Source organism: Cucurbita pepo, chromosome 11, assembly GCF_057944985.1.
Source record: "Cucurbita pepo subsp. pepo isolate OVF chromosome 11, ASM5794498v1, whole genome shotgun sequence".
NCBI lineage: Eukaryota > Viridiplantae > Streptophyta > Magnoliopsida > Cucurbitales > Cucurbitaceae > Cucurbita > Cucurbita pepo.
Window position 1 is genome coordinate 3,937,023 of NC_141808.1, and position 17,242 is coordinate 3,954,264.

General features: G+C 35.1%; 1 protein-coding gene across 2 annotated transcripts; it reads left to right on the plus strand.

Moving 5' to 3' along the window:
- The first annotated feature begins 224 nt into the window (after positions 1–224).
- Positions 225–16,118, plus strand: LOC111805160 (protein TRANSPARENT TESTA 9). 2 transcript variants are annotated; one of them, XM_087128260.1, is made up of 20 exons: positions 228–606; positions 2,456–2,507; positions 2,609–2,685; positions 2,771–2,901; positions 2,985–3,081; positions 3,215–3,272; positions 5,031–5,139; positions 5,232–5,355; positions 5,460–5,634; positions 10,228–10,556; positions 11,743–11,974; positions 12,765–12,875; positions 13,166–13,225; positions 13,513–13,650; positions 13,799–13,904; positions 14,733–14,804; positions 14,879–14,937; positions 15,021–15,180; positions 15,329–15,495; positions 15,594–16,118. In XM_087128260.1, the coding sequence occupies exons 1-20, from the start codon at positions 554–556 to the stop codon at positions 15,819–15,821; spliced, it is 2,538 nt and encodes an 845-aa protein (XP_086984386.1). In that variant the 5' UTR covers positions 228–553; the 3' UTR covers positions 15,822–16,118. The 2 variants fall into 2 exon arrangements, with proteins under 2 accessions (XP_086984387.1, XP_086984386.1); XM_087128261.1 differs by lacking the exon at positions 15,594–16,118 and having other exon boundaries at positions 225–606; positions 15,315–15,453.
- The last annotated feature ends 1,124 nt before the right edge of the window (positions 16,119–17,242 follow it).

Sequence of the window (17,242 nt, forward strand, 5' to 3'; positions counted from 1 at the left end):
ATTTTTGGTCGGGTCAACTAGACTAACCAAAAAATAAAATTACAACCTAACTTTTTTATTATTACTAAGAATAAAAAGACTTGAGATTTGGTATTTGTAACGATGATAACGATGAATTGTGATTTGTGGAGGTTAGCGATATAATGTTTGAACATTATAAAATTTTAATTAATGTAACGTATGTTTTAGATAAATATAATTTGAAAAAAGAAAATACTAACTCAACCCGAGTTTTGCTTTTTGGGATTACAATAATTATCGGCTCTCTTCTTCTTCTTCACAACACTTGCATTTTCAGTTTTGTTTGCAGTATCTACGGAACAAATACCCAAAAATTTCCTGATCAAGATCTCCATTGTTCTTGCTTTATCGAGAGAACTCTCGATCAGATTGAAAATTGTTGTTCAATTGTTCTCTGTCGAGGTCAGGCAGTTACTGTGGTAAAGAAGAACATCGCTGAAATCATTTTGAAACCTTCAATTCTGGGATGGATTGTGTTTAGGGTGCAGAATGATTAGTGGGTGCCTGAATTCGGGGCTCTGATTGTTCAGCCATGTGGTTTTCCTTCTGGAGATCCAGGGATCCATTCTCGTTGGAAGAGCTCAGGTTTGGAACTGAATTTCAGATTACTTTTTTGGTTGTTACTTTTTATGTTACACTGGGGCACCATCAGTATGACTGTTGAACATTGCAACAATGGTCTCCATGTTATATAATTTCAATCATTTCTTTGTCTCTTATGATGTCTTTGTGCAGTCAAATTGAACCAATGGAGCTTGATTATATTTTGGTTCTGTGTTCTAAATTGTTATTATGTTTTATTCATGGAACAAATTTAGCTGCAAAAGGTATGGCTCGGACTTTGCAGCTGCTTAGAGCTGTTGTTCTACTGTAAGACTGCAATGCCGACCATATGGATTGAATACGGAAAAGGAATCAGCCTTTTCTTCAACCTTTCTTGGTGTATTCTTTGGACCACATCTAGTGTTGTACTTTTTTACTTTACTTTGTAAAAAGGGTACACCAATTAGAAGAGGGCAGTTTTGGGGGATATCTTCTTTGAATAGTGTCAGCAGTATTATGTCTCTAACAAGAGAGTGCACATGAATGTAACAGCAAGCTCACCGCTAGCAAATGTTGTCTTCTTTGGGCTTTCCCTTTCGGGCTTCCCTTCAAGGTTTTTAAAACGCGTCTGCGAAGGAGAAGTTTCCACATCCTTATAAAAAATGTTTCGTTCTCCTCCCCAACCGATGTGGGATCTCACAATCATCTTAATCTTCTTGGAAACTTTGAACTCCCAAATAATGTCGGCTGGTTTGAGAGAGAGTGTCAGATTTTCACTCCTCTTATTTGTGACATATTTGACCAAAGGTTAGAAGATGCATGGCCTAAGTCATGGATGCACCAATTCATAACATCTTCGAAGCAATTGATGGTGGTGGTGCTTAGAAGGTTTCAAACTAACAATAGTAGGCAGTATAAACGGTAGCAGAGAGGAAGATGAGGGAAAATGCAAGAAAACCCTTGGCTTCCATATATGATTGATAAGAGAAATCACGAGCTAAATGAAGAGGCCTGGGAATAAATCTCTCGCAAAAATACTCATCCACACTAAATAATACACCATAACAGAATGAGTCATTCGGAAGAAAACCCTTACAAAAGAAAACAAAATGATCAAGGAAATCAATGGGTTTGGTCTTAACACTCCCAAATCCAGTGGCCGTGGAAGCACAAACATTAGGCTTGAATTTTAATCTATTGAATCCAACAACAGATACCCAATTGACATCAGCAAAGCCACACAGGCTGAGTTCTCGAGGACATTGAAGAAGTAAACCATGACTAATGGCCGCCTTCAAGTACCTCAATATGCATCTAATCAACTACCAATGAATAACAGACAATGTCCCTAGAGGATAGACATTAGTAGGCACAGGGTGATCGCGGTTAATAGGAACTGGAGCAGAGATCTGGGAAACACCATTAGATTTCAAGGAATTATTAGCTTAGGGACTTGTAGTAGAAGAATCATAAGATAAGACGGAAGAAAGGGAAGGATAAGAGAGAACGAAGTAATTGACCTTGTTGGCTGTTTAGTGACAAGAGCGTAGGGAAAAGAACATTTATCAAACAACACATTCCTAGATATAAACATTCGGCCATCAGAAGATAAACATTTGTAACCTTGATTTAATTTAATTTATTTAAGTTTATTTAGTTAGTGTGGATGAAAACCAAGTTTTTTTTAAGAAATATGAAAGAATAGAAAAGGGTAGAAGAGAGGTGAGGTTAAAACCACTTTTTCAGGTTGGTAGTTTACTTTTATTTTATTTTAACAGAAAACAATTGTTTCATTGATCAAATTACACATTTCTTATTGAGGACATGATAGACTTGCCTACCTTATTTCTCGATTCTGTTTCAAAATTTTGTTAAATTTACTGGAACACAGGTATTTAACTGATCAGCTGTTAAACATTGAAATAGTCGATGAGGTTAACGAGGTAAAAGATGCTTTTCGATTTTTTCCTTCCAGTGGTAGTGTGTTAAATTACTATTTTCATGGATATGTAATAGCACTATTTAATTGTAAACTTGGATGAAGGATTTTGTTATTGAGGCGCTGCGATCAATATCAGAGTTGATAACTTACGTTGACCAGCATGATGCTTCCTTCTTCGAGTGAGAATTTTTTTTTTTTAATGCTTATTGTTTCTTGGTAAATTTCTAATGTTCCAGAACTTTTATGTACTTCTGGCTGTTTCAGGTTTTTCATGGAGAAGCAAATCATGGGAGAATTTGTACGTATTTTGCAAATTAGTAGGACTGCTGTTTCACTTCAGTTGTTGCAGACAATGAGCATTATAATTCAGAATCTTAAAAGTGAACATGCTATATGTAATTTCCTGAATATAACTTCATAAATGAATTCAATCTTGCTACTGCTGTATATAGAATTGACTATTTTGGGTCTGTTTCAGATTACCTATTCAGTACTGAACATATTAACAAGCTAATAACATATGCATTTGATTTCCGGAATGATGAGCTGTTGTCTTACTATATGTCTTTCTTAAGGTTTGTTTTGAATTGTTTGCTTTTCTTTTCAACGAAGTAATTTCATTAAATAGAGTTTTCTTTTTTTAGTATCATCTGCTATTGTTTTTCTATCATCTGACAACAATGAATATGTTCTCATGGTCTTTATAAGAGCAATTAGTGGAAAGCTGAACAAGAACACAATCTCCCTTCTTGTGAAAACACAAAATGTAAGTTCTGCTTGTTATAAATTTGTATGTTCAATCTTTTCTTGAAAGTATTATTTTTCTCACTTTTAATAGGTAAGATTCAAATCCTTGGAAAAAGTGGTTTGCAATTGCCTATGATTTTACGGAAATGTTAAAACTGCTGTATGTCTAGTTATAGATGCGTCAGGTCATCTAAAGGAGAAACATGTCTGTGATATCGCTGGATGTCCTAGGAACAATCATGACAACGCTAAAAAAATGGATTAAATAACTGAAACTTAGCCAAACAACTCCCAAACTCCAGGGGAAGAATCTTGGAAACAGTTTGATCTTATATCTATTGGAGTAAAGCTACTAAGAAGGTGAATATATGGATATTACTAAGGACATAAACATACATTCGTTAGAATCTAGATTTCATTAGAAGTGAGAATGTATCTCCAATTGGTGACCGCTAAGTTACAAAAATTATCTCCAGTTGGTAAGCGAACAAAAGTTTTTTGACTTAAAAGTCCAAAAAGACACAATGCAAGGCTGTAATTATATATATGTTTAGACTTTAAGGACTATAATTATTGGGAATATATCAGTGATTAACTAGCAAGTTTGTTATAGTTGAAGATATCATTAACGAGTTACAAACATCTTCCTCTTCCTTTCCTAAAGAAATGTTCTCAGCAATTTGGAAATACAGAGTCCAAGGGAAGTGAGGGATTCTTTTGGATTTTGCTTTATGGAAGAATAATTACGGCAGAAACTCTTCAAAAGAAGCTTTCTTGATCAGTTTTGCATCCCTGGGCCCTCTGTGTTTTGTGTTCTTCAGATAGTGAAAGTCAGCAGCATATATTTTTCCAATGTCCATATGCACTGGATACTTGGTATTCTTTGTTTCATCTCTTCAATCTCCAATGGATTTTCTCGAAAGATTCAACTATTAATGTGCTTCAGCTTCTTTACGGCTAGTTTTATCTTCTTAAGCTCTTCTATTATAAGTTAATGCTGTCAAGGCTATTCTGTCAGAACTATGGTTCAAGCGGAATCAACAAACATTTGAACATTATTCTAGTGACATTTGTTTAAATTGGATGTGTTTCTTCATCCCTCTCAGGACTGTCTTTATTTTTCACTCCTTCAAGAGAGTTTGTATCATGAACATTGTTGTTCCCTTCCTTTGATCAATGAAAAGTTTGTATCATTTTAAGAAAAGGAGTTAGCCGTATTGGGAATTGAGTAGAATCTTCCAGTTTTTCTTTCTTATCCCAAGCATTTTCTACTATTTTTCCTTCCATTTATGGTTCTTATCACTCCTTTAGTTTGAAGGTCATCCCTTCTTTTTGTATGTTTTGGCTCCCCCTAAGAAATAGGTTTACTATATACATTTAGAAAAAGAATGAAACCATATTTTCAATAAAATCTTTGCCATTTACATATCGTTCCTTGATTCAATAAAGAAAGCGTATCTGAGCATGTTTAATTTGATTATGCTTTCTTCAAAAGCCAAACTACTCGAGTAATGATACTGACTGGGTATGTATTTGTTTCTGAGGGTTAATATACTGATTTCTGGTCACTTAATGGAAGGAATTGTTCTACTACACGTGTGAGATACGATTAAGTAGCATATTCATTTGACAAAATCACTTACAATTATAAAAAGAAGATCTGCCTAATTTCTACAAGTTACACTTTTATTTGGGATAGGTCTGTTTACAGAGTTTATTCGTAGTTGGCAAATGTGGTTTTCTGAGTTTGTTCTTGCATCATGATTTCTCCATGTAGGGTAGAGTAGTATCTTTTCCAATGTACGTAGAGGCTATACAATTTGCTTTTCATGAAGAAAGTATGATCCACACAGCAGTTCGGGCCTTGACACTTAATGTATACCATGGTTAGTTCGTTGTTGCCACTGGTTTCTTATCTCTCTGATTAAGAATATAATGGAAACTTGATAGACTTCTAATGTGCTAATTTCAATTTTAGTCGGAGATGATTGTGTCAATAGATTCATCACCAGTCCTCCTCATGCAGAATATTTCTCAAATTTAGTGACCTTTTTTAGGAAGCAGTGCATTAACTTGAATGAGTTGGTCTTTGAGACAAAGAGGTAAAAATCTGGAATGACACCTTTTTATTTAAAAAAAAAAGGAATTTATAATATTGCACAGAAGATCACTACTGTTTTAAATCTCTGTTTGGTTTCTTTGACAGAAGCACTGAGCTCTCAACCTCTACAATTCTTGCTGCTATAGACGAAATTGAAGACAACCTATACTATATTAGTGATATTATTTCTGCAGGAATTCCTGACGTGGGAAGGTTAACAACTGATAACATTTTGCGGCACTTGATATTTCCTTTGCTTCTTCCATCTTTGATGATAGAGGTGGTTAACGTATTGACATTTTCTTAGTATCTCCTTATCCTTTAATGAATTTCTTTCTAAATCATGCTGTTATCAACATTATGAACTATCATATATATATACACACACTTCAAGGGCCTACTAAAAAACTAATCCAAGAAAGAGTCACAAAGACTTAGCTATACCAGGACTCCAATCCAAAAGATTAAAACCTAGCTAATAGTTACAACTTGCAAAACCCTTCAACAATGACACATTAAAGCCACTCTTGATCTTTCCACCGCAAATATTTCTGTTATTCTGCTTGATCCTAATGCTCCAAAAGATTGCAAAATAGGTAGCGGTCAACAGAAACTGCCTCTTAACTCCAAAGGGAGGGAACATAAGGATGTAATGAATGAAGGAAGCACAATCTCTGCTACGAGGGAGAGAAACCCCAATTCGTTTTAGTATGATTTCACTCCAAAGAAGCAAACCAGCATTTCTAAAGGATATGATCAAGTTCCTTGGTCATGTGCCTATAGAGGATGCACCAATGCGGCCCCACCAAAAAATATGATGTCTTTGAATATGGTCCGTTGTGTTAACCTTTACAAGTAAAATCTGCCACACAAAAAATGGATCTTGGAAATTTCACCTTTGAAGGGACCTAGGAGAAGAGAGGATCACTCAAGAGAAGGAACATAGACTTACAAGAACACAACCCCGCACCAAAAATGAAAATCCCTCCCTGACAAAACCAACAAATTCCCCAACAACAACGAAGATAGATATATGAACTGTCATATTTGCAACATTTTCTTTAATCAGAATAGTTTTGGCATTTGGATAATAATCGTTTTGATGAGAAGCATATGTTTTCTTATACTTGTTTAATTCACTGGCCATTCGCACTTTCTATTTCTTTATTATTATTATTATTCTTATTATTATTTGTGAAAGAGAAACATATTTCTTAATGTAGTAAAATATATAAAAACGCATTGGAGATTGCAAAAAAAAAAAAAAAAAAAAAAAAAAAAAAAAAAAAAAAAAGAAAAGAAGAAAAAATCCCTTCCAATTAGCACAAATTTCACTGAGAGATAATGACAGTAGGGTTATCTAGTTTTCAAAATGTGGCTGCCGTGTACGAAATGAGGTAAAAAAGGACTGTAACTCCTCTCCTTGCAATTCAAAGTTCTGTTATTTCTCTAAATCCAAGTTGTTCAAAGTAGGCTTCTGTTCAAGTTCAACCATGTAGCTTCTGATCAAGTTCAACCATAAATAGTTAGATTGCCATTTGAAGGGGTGAGCTGCTAAAATGGAATAGTGATTGATCACTATGTTGTTATGATTATGCAGAGGGGTATACCATCCAGAAGCCTGACTAATAGCATACATATGGTCTAGAGTCTCATTGTTCAACTTGAAAAGGCAGCAATTATCTGGGGAGAGAGCAGGAAGGTTGCTTTTTAGCATATAATCCACAGTGTTTATCTTGCTCTTGAAAACCTCTTAAAGAGAGATATTTCCTGGGAATGTTATCTTTCCAAATGACTCAACAAAATCGTGGTCAAGGGAGTGATTCTCTGTAGCCAAGAAGTGATGTGAGAAACCAACAGGCGACTTCCCGGAGTCTGATTGATTCCCAAGCAACAGGCCATCTGTTTTCTGATCAAAGGAGATTCTACCCGTGATGGTTGGTAAAAAATCCTCTAAGCTTTGGGAACTCACTGATGTCCCTTCTCCTCGAACTCAGCATCCAGATAAGGTTCTCTTGAAATGAAAAAAGATAAAGATCAAGGCCAGGTTTTTGTTACCAAAAGGATCGGTGCTTGGCTGGCGATTAAATCCTTCTATGGCTACTATAGTTTCTAGTTCTCATCTTGTTAGAACAGAACCCTCTACCTGGCCACCATCCATTCCTTACACTCAAGTGAGAGAATGTCAAGTACTTTTGACATGGCCACCATCCATTCCTTGCAATCAAGTGAGAGAATGTCAAGTACTTTTGACAAGGATCACGGTGTTCAACGATCCAAGCTTTTGTTGAAGCAAGAACCCTTAAATCAAAGAAATTAACACCTCCTTATACAAAATTCAGATCAACTAAGAGATAAGGCTAGAATTAGATTACCTCTTAAGATCAAAGATCTAGAAGCAAGATTTGGAACTTTGTTCTAAATTGAGTTACTCCACAATCGAACTTGATCAAGGCTTGATTGAATAGTTCATATACAATGTACCACAAGAATTGCATGAAATTTAGAAATGACAAAAATGATGCTCAAATTTCTAAGGGTGAAAGTCTCAATTTGAGAGCTAAATTTTATTCATCCAAAAATCTGACTTTTACCTAGTATTTTGTGGCTATTTATAGTCTATCCACAAAAGAAATATCCAATTCTTCAAATGTTCAGTAAGTAAGTAAGTTAGTGGCCATGATTTATGAGTTACTTCTACTATCCTTTAAATTTCCACAAAAATAGATGTTATGACTACTTTGACAAGTAAATTCCCACTCTTGTTCTCACTACACGAAATTATGGAATTAAAATAATAAATAAAGTTTTCTAACAAATTATCCATTAAGTGCTAGTTATAGCAATTTCATCCGCTACTTCAACCATGGAAATATTCACTTCCAAAGCTCCAAATGGTCCTTCTTCCTCAATCGAATCAGCTTGTAACACATGAAATAACGATTGAACCGAGTCTATCCAATTTTGTAGATAAAGAATGAATGCTTGTTGAATCTTCTCGGTCTTGGATTGTGTAATAGGTCCAGTTGGAACATTTGGAACACCATGATCCTTATCATCTTCCCCTCTTCAAAAGAATTCGTCCTCAGATAAGAAAATCATCACCTACATTAAAAGGACTCAGGTCAGTAACATTGAAAGTAGAATGTACTGAAAATTCTCCCGAAAGATCAATTTTATTGGCATTGTTATTAATTCTTTCAAGAACTTGGTAAGGACCATCCTCTCTTGGATATAACTTTGTCTTACTTTGAGATGAAAATCGCTCCTTGCGAAAATGTATCCAAACCCAGTCACCAGGCTGAAAAATGATTTCCTTCTGTCCTTTGTTAATTCTTAAAGCAACTTTGAAATTTTGTTTTGAAATTTTGTTTCTCAATTCTCTCCACTTTGTGCAATGTTTTGATCAAATCTTCCTTACTTATGGCTGCTTCACTCACAAAAGTATTTGAAGGAATAGGAAGCAAATCAAGAGGCGTAAGTGGATTAAATCCATAAACAACTTCAAAAGGAGAACAATGAGTGGTACTATGAATTGCTCTATTATATGCAAACTCTACAAATGGCAAACATTCGTCCCAAGACTTAATATTCTTAGAAATAATATCCCTAAGCAACGCTCCTAATGTTTTATTAACCTCTTTAGTTTGCCCATTAGTCTGAGGATGAGATGTAGTTGAAAACAACAACTTGGTACCCAATTTACCCCCCACAATACTTTCCAAATGTTTCAACTGGACCTATTACACGATCAAAGATCGAGAAGATTCAACAAACATTCATTTTTTTTCTACAAAATTGGATAGACTTGGTTCAATCGTTATTTCATGTGTTACAAGCTGATTCGATTGAGGAAGAAGGACCTCTTGGAGCTTCGGAAGTGAATATTTTCACGGTTAAAGTAGCGGATGAGATTGCTATAACTAACACTTAATGGATAATTTGTTAGAAAACTTTATTTATTATTTTAATTCCATAATTTCCTGTAGTGGTAACAAGGGTGACAATTTACTTGTCAAAGTGGTTGTGGAGATTTAAAAGGGTAGTGGGAGTAACTCAGAAATCATGGCCATTAACGAACAAGGGTGACAATTTACTTGTCAAAGTGGTTGTGGAGATTTAAAAGGGTAGTGGGAGTAACTCAGAAATCATGGCCATTAACTTCCTTAGTGGGCATTTGAAGAGTTAGATATTTCTTTTATGGATAGACTATAAATACCTACAAAATACTATGTAAAAGTTAGATTTTTGAATGAATGAAATTTAGCTCTCAAATTGAGACTCACCCTAGAAATTTGAGCATCATTCTTGACATTTCTAAGTTTCATGCAATTCTTGTGGTAGATTGCATATGAGCTATTCAAACAAGTGTTGATCAAGTTCGATTGTGGAGTGACTCAATTTAGAACAAGGTTCCAAATCGTACTTCTAAATCTTTGATCTTAGGAGGTAATCTAATTCTAGCCTTATCTCTTGGTTGATCCGAATTTTGTATAGGGGGTGTTAATTTCTTTGATCTTGTTTCAACAAAAGCTTGGATTGTTGGGCTAAGGATTTGGGTTGCCTTCTTTGATCTTGTTTCAACAAAAGCTTGGATTGTTGGGCTAAGGATTTGGGTTGTCTTATCAACTTTTAGCATGAGTTAGTTATTAAACCTGATATAGGCAATGATTTTTATATCTCCCAAAATTCTTAGTGGTTAGGCCTTCAAGGTACCTTTTTTGGCCTAGCTGCCTTCATAAGTGGATCGTTCCTTTTTCGATATATTGCAGTAGTTTTAAGTTCACATATCTCTATTATTTGGGATTAAAAAATCTTTTTTACATTATAGAATTTTTTTATTTATTTGACCAATTGTCGTTTGAACATCCAGGGAATTCAAATTGGAGCTGTCACTTCTCTATATTTACTTTGTTGCATTTTGCGCATAGTTAAAATAAAAGATCTGGCAAACACCATCTCTGCTGCCTTTTTTTGTCCATTGGATTCTTTCTCCCCACATTGTGAAGGCAGACTGATTGGAAATATGAATTGGTTATGTTGTGCAAATAGAAGCCAGTCATCAAGAAGTGATAGCATTGTAAGGCAGCCCTTGGATGCCGAGTCTTTAAGAAAAGAAGTATTATATTCTTCTGCTCCTAAAACTGAGTTAGAAGGTGCGTCTACGAAAAATGGTTGTCGAGGCTCCCGCTTGGATTTGAGGTATAGCCAATTAGAGCTAGCTTAAGTTCTCCTGTCATCGTATTCATATTCAAACACCCACCTCAACTTTCAACTGGAAAAGAGGTTTCAATGACTGAACTTATGCCTTTAAATGATTAATCAAGAGCAAATAAACTCATAGCATTGGCTTCCTGAACTCTGCAACATATGATATCTGAAATCACAATGTTCTATTTTACTTGTCGAAAGAATTTGGTTGCAAATAATTAGCTGCCATTTTTGTTTATTTTTCCTACACTTCTACTGTTTTAGAGTTTTGCATTTTTCTTCTTCTCTTCATCACCTTGTAGGATTTGTCGTCTTGCCATGTTTTGAACTCCATGTTCTTTTTAAATAGTTCTTGTTTCTTGTAGAAAAATATGCAAGCGGTGGCACTAAAATTTAGTTCCTGCACCACAAAGTTTGGATCCCATTTACAGACTGGAGAAGTGTCTGGGCTTGTAGCTGACTTCCTTTTTTTTTTTTTTTTTTTTTTTGTAATTATTATGAACACCTTGTATAGGCTTTTCTTTTTGTTTTGTTTGTTTGTTTTTTCTAACCAGAAATGTTTTTTTTTTAATTTTTTTTTTTATTATTATTATTATCAACACCTCCATCAAACTATTTGTTCTACTTCCAACATTGTTTCTCTCTCTCATTCTTGTTTTTTCTTTCTTTTTTTTTTTTTTTTTCAATACCAAATGTTTCAAGGGGGAAAAATCAATGTCAAATAAAAAGGAGCCATGCTAAAACCAAAAAGGTCTCCAATCAAGTAAAAGGAAACTTAAAAGATAATTATAAAAAGTCGTAATGATTGAGGCTCAAAGAGAGACATGCAACCTAAAATGAGCTCAAGGGTCCCCTTAAATCTCTTTGACTCGCTGAAACCTTGTTGTTCCTCTCGATCCAAATACCTTACAAAAGTTGAGATGGGTGTTTGAATATGAATAAGATGACAGGAGAACTTTTGTGCATACCAGATCCAATCTGAAACTTCCAATTTCTATTTTCTAAAGTGGTTCTTGCAAATGTTAGAAACTCTTGATTCAATAGATTTTCTTTTTCCTTTCCCTTTATTGGGAGGCAGGTTGACTCAGCATAATATATGTACTCACATTAGTCCAAATAATATTTAATGTTTGTCAGCAATGTGTTCCAAAATATCCCAACATGTATGTTTTTGCAGGGAAGCTTTGCTTTCTCATATAACAACTGGGGACGATGTAGAAGTCTTGGGTGCTCTAAGTGTTCTGGCTACACTATTGCAGACTGCAGGTCAGATCAATGCAGTTATTCAACTTCCTTCACTCCGTTTTTCTTTTCTTATCATGCATCCCATCTCTGTAGAGCTGGATGAATCAATGCTGGATGCGCTTGGAATCCTTCCTCAAAGAAAACAACATAAGAAATTGTTATTGGTACTCTTCCATGATATACAATATTGCAATTTTTGGACTCTTTCAATAGATAGCATGTGTTGGTCCTTTTCCATTATGTTCTCGTCAGGCTTAATTTTGTTTTCTTGACTGATATCAACGAACATTATTGAGCACTTCTCAAATGGACAATATGTGAAGAAAAAAAAAGTATGCCTGCCTGGCATTTCCATATTTTAATTTGATCTCTTGATACTTCAGATTTATGTAGCAATTTATTGATTTTTGATTGCTCCATCTATCACACTGAACTTGGTTATTGGCATTTTTCTAAATTTATTTTGAAATTATTTGCATCTGAACTTGTGATTTATTTGTTGTAATCTTGGAAGTATAGATATTTGAAGATGTATATCAGTTTATAATCCATTTCCAGTAGATTACAGCATTTTTGTCAACTTCAATGAAGTAAATTTTAAGGCTGTTTGTGGGGTTGAATCCTCAATCACGTTGTTAACATTTTGGTCATCTTCAATGGACTCTGTAGTGTTAAATTTTTATTTGTATTTTTATATGCTTGTATGAATAAAGTTCGAAAAATTTGGGTCTGTAACTTTAAATTGAGTTTTATTCTTTCCTGATGCTCTTGCATATGTAGCTCTGTCTTGTCACTGTTTTTACATGTCGCAGTTTACGGCCATATTTGATCATGTTTTCAGAATTTGAGTACTTACTACCTGTTAAGAACCTTAGGTTATGCTGTTTTATTTTTGCACCTGCTTTTTGACAAACACGTTCAGACAAGTCTCAAATTATAAATTATATTCAACAGGAAGCCTTAGTTGGTGAGGATTCTAGCGAACAGCAACTCTTTTCTTCAGAAAACGCCTCATCGAAAGGTGGCATCGATGTTGAACTTGATGGTTACCTAAAGAAGCTTAAGGTACTCTTTTTGTCTTCCATGCTTCCACTAACCTTCTTACATGCTAATATTAAGAAAGGAATCATATTTCTTCGGCCTCTTATCGTTGACACATATTGCATACAAGAATTGTAATACTGAAAGGCTTTCAAGGGCTACTCTGATAATATTTTAGTTGCATTTCTGAAGTTAAAGTCTGGTTTTTTATTATAGCACCTTAGTTTGAGGACAAAAAGATTTAATTTTATGCTGCTTGATTCTTATTTGATCACTTGCTCTGACTGTTTTCTGGCTTCCTCTCTAACTATCAGGATTATGGCATTTCATATTTTCTTAAAGTAGGTGCAAGCCCTCGTGCCCTTAGGTTTGAGGTACTTCTCTTTATCTTATGGATATGAATTTCATTTGGATCAGAAACACTTTTCATATATTGTGTGTTAGTGATGATAAAAGTTTCTCACTTATGCTGAAGCGAAAACCGAACGAAAAGAACAGACTGTTAAAGCTACAGTTAATGATAAATTATTCTGTTGTTACATGAATCAAGATGGTTATGTCTCCTCCTGAAATGATATCATTTTATTCACGTAACAGCGTGCAATCATTCTTGTACTACGAGCGTGGGTGGGTTAATCCATTTTTATTGGCCATGTTCTAGGTGCTAGATGCATTGGTCAGCCTCTTTTGTCGTTCAAATATATCTGCAGAAATTTTGTGGGATGGCGGGTGGCTTCTGCGGCAGTTGTTACCTTATAGTGAGGCAGAGTTTAACAGTCATCATCTAAAATTGCTGAAAGTAAGCTATATATGGAAGAGGAATGAGAAAGCACACTATTTCTGTCATTGATTCCTTGAAGGAAATGCATCATGATCATTGCTTGTATCTGTAAAAGAAAATGTTTAGCCTTGTTTTTTCTGATCTTTTTCTCTTTGATATCTAATAGGATTCATACAAGTACTGGGCTACTGAGCTCTTACAGGAAGCTAGAGGAATTTGGTCTGATTTCCTCGTAATAATTCTTTCTGACAAGTGGAAGAAGTGCAAAAGAGGTACTTAATGATGAATGATTAGCTAAGAAGCACAAATACGAATTTGAGACATGGATACCATACAACACGTACTAGAAAGAAATTCAAAATCAATACATTATGCATTTATATGCTAAAGTTGAGTGTTAATATATCTCACTCCACAAGCAAGATTGATCATGTCTAGCTTGAATGATTATACTTACAACGTAAACTACATAGAATTGCAAATAAACTTAGTCATTGGCTAAAGGAAAGCACAAATGCTCCCTTTACTATATTTTCCAAGTCTCCTTTACAATGATAACATACATGGCTTTATATAGTCTCAAAATAAAACCCTTGACCTTGCCTGAGACATTCAAGAGTTTGTAACATTCGTACTTTATGACTATAATTAACCTAATTAGCCACTACATAAATAAGCCTTAAAATACATTAAAGAAACACCATAACTCTAAATTACTCTAAATTATGATCCACCAAAATTTATAACAATGAAACTTGATTCTTCTTTAATGTGACATGAATTGAAACATCTTTTTGAGAACTTTGACAATATTTTCTTCACATCATCCTTGAAGTTTATATTACATGATTGATGTCTCGGTTCATATCACATTCTCTAAATTATTACTTTTGTCAACCTATATTGATTTTGGATCATTAGTGTCTAGGACATATTTGTTGTGTTTACGAGTGTACGATATGAGTCCAACAAGTTTCAGAGTGTCCAAGTGTCTAACACATGTCAGACACGGACACGGTAGCCAAACTGAAGTATTTGTGCTTCTTAGATGATAAATGTATTAAGAGTTTTATGCGTGCTGAACCAATAAACTTTTCTAGCAATTGAAGCCCCATCAGCAAGGAAAGAACCAAAGTGCATGCTCTTGTATTCTGCAAAGGCTTCTGTCCTAGGTAAGAATGCTGACTAGTTATAAGATTCATAGTTTGTGATTGATTTCCTTAAATTCAACTTCTTGTCCACACAGATGCTGTTCCACCCGAATCATCGCTCGCTGCTGGTCAAAGAATGTCCGAGTTGGTAAAGGTGTCTCTCGTCCCCCGTCCCTCTTCAATTAACTATTTTGTGTAAAGTTTCTTTTAACAATATCTTCCCGCCTTTCATTCAAGGTATTTGTTCTTCTACACCAACTTCTGTCATTTTCCCTTGGCAAGGCTTTGTCAGATCAACCCTTTATGGACCCTCCCTCAGAAGTTTCTGAATGCTCCCGTGCAAAGGTTGCTGGGCTCGATGCTTCGGGACCTAAACCGGGTGCGGAGTTGAGACTTGGTTAGTTTTAAACTTTGAATTGCTTACTTTAGGTGTTTTACACACAATTTTAGATGGCAAAGTTGTGTAGGATTCGAACGTATTTTTAGTTCAATCACGTCGGCTGCTGTGAGTTTGTGAATAAGCCTCCTTAGTTGTTGCTTTCTAGATGGAGCTGTGCCTTGTAGAATTTCAGTTGAGAGAGGCAAAGAGCGCCATTTTTACTTTCTTGGAACTTCCATGGGAACTTCCGGATGGATAATTCTTGCTGAAGAACTGCCCTCAAAACTGAATTGTGGAATTATTCGAGTTGCTGCACCTCTTGCTGGATCAAATGTAAGAGTGAAAGAACTCTCGATTTCGAAAAATCGATCTTTGGCCAATCTTTAATCTTTCCTTGCTTGGATGAGAACACTTTTTTTGGTTCTTATCAGCCTAGAATTGATGATAAGCATTCAAGATGGCTGCATTTGAGGATTCGTCCATCAACTTTACCCTTTTTGGATCATCCTGCTAAATATGGTACCCCCTTAAACTTAAAGACAAAGCCTTTTGTGGATGGGAGATGGATCCTGGCATTCCAGGACGACGGTACTTGCAAATCCGCTTTATCTATGGTTTTGGAGGAGATTAATCTGCAAAGCCAGGAGGTTGAGAGATGACTTAAACCGTTGGTCGACCTCGAAAGAGCTGTAGATTCATCTGAGATGCATCGTTAAGTTCTACTAAGTCATTGACTTGTGAGTATGAATGTATTAGCTCAAATGCAAAGGGAAAAGGGAAAAGGAAAGTAGTTTTAGGATGTGAGAGTTTGTATCATTGTTTGTTTGTATAGTAATAGTAAGTATTCATTCATTTATTGATCTGTAACCATCGGCTTCTGCTCTCTCCCTCATTGTGTAATCAGTAATAAACATCAGTGTATAATTGATAGATTGAACTTTAAGGATTTCTCTCGATATTTCATCGCAAAATTCTCTATTTATTTTTGCGGAGATTAAATTTTTTGATGTGTTTCTATTGTGGTTTGTAGTTATCCATCTGTCAGTACACTTACTTCAATGAGCTTAATTCAAATGTTCGATACTTCTATGAGTTATTCGAGCTTAGGTTAACTCTAATAGTTCAAGGACGAACTACATACTCTTGGCTAGACTATATTGTTAGATAAACGTGGCTCTCCACAATAGTATGATATTGTCCACTTTCAGCATAAACTCTCATGGCTTTGCTTTGGGCTTTGGGCTTTGGGCTTTCCAAAAGGTCTCGTACCAATGGAGATAGTATTATTTGATTATAAACTCAGGATTATTCCTTAAATTAGCCGACGTGGAACTTTCCTCTTATTCTAGAGTGTTTGGACTAGACACATGTTTGGACCTAAGCCACATGCATCTAGGCTATGGGCTAAGCGAATTGGGCTAGACAACATAGGATTGGGACTCTAGGCCTGAGTGTTGAGTGATGGACAAGGTTGAATGTGTGGCTAGCCTGAAATGAAATGAATCCGTCTATCGTTTGGCCACTTTCTTTTTCAGTGGCTCGATCATGACTTTCTTGTCTTGTCTTCTCGTCCAGTGAGCTCATAATGACAACTTTCAATGGTTGAAGTTGCTTTGAAGGCATGATGGTGTGGTGGAATTTCAAGGAAACAGGAAGACAAAAAAATTGAAGGTAAATCTAAGAGGATGAAAGAAAGATTTATTAACTATTTGAATCGACTGACTTCATACTATATGCCACGATCATGAGACTAAGTCATCCTCAAAGTCACAATAGTGAAAGCGAAGAACGAGTAATAAATTCATGAACGAACAAGCGATGAACGATGATTTCAAACAACGACAACTCTCGAATCAAGCTTCAAACTCTAAATTGGTTGAGGAAAAAGACTTACTCGCTGAGTTAAACTCATATTAACAAATAAATTTAAAAAAACAAAAATAAACCTAAAAGGTTTGAAACTACACATTTAAAATAGATAAAAAAAAAAATAATAAAAAAAAATAAAATCTCCAAATCTAAACCTTAATAAATAAAAATAAAAAAAGTAAGAAATGATTACGAGATTCCTCTTTCACAC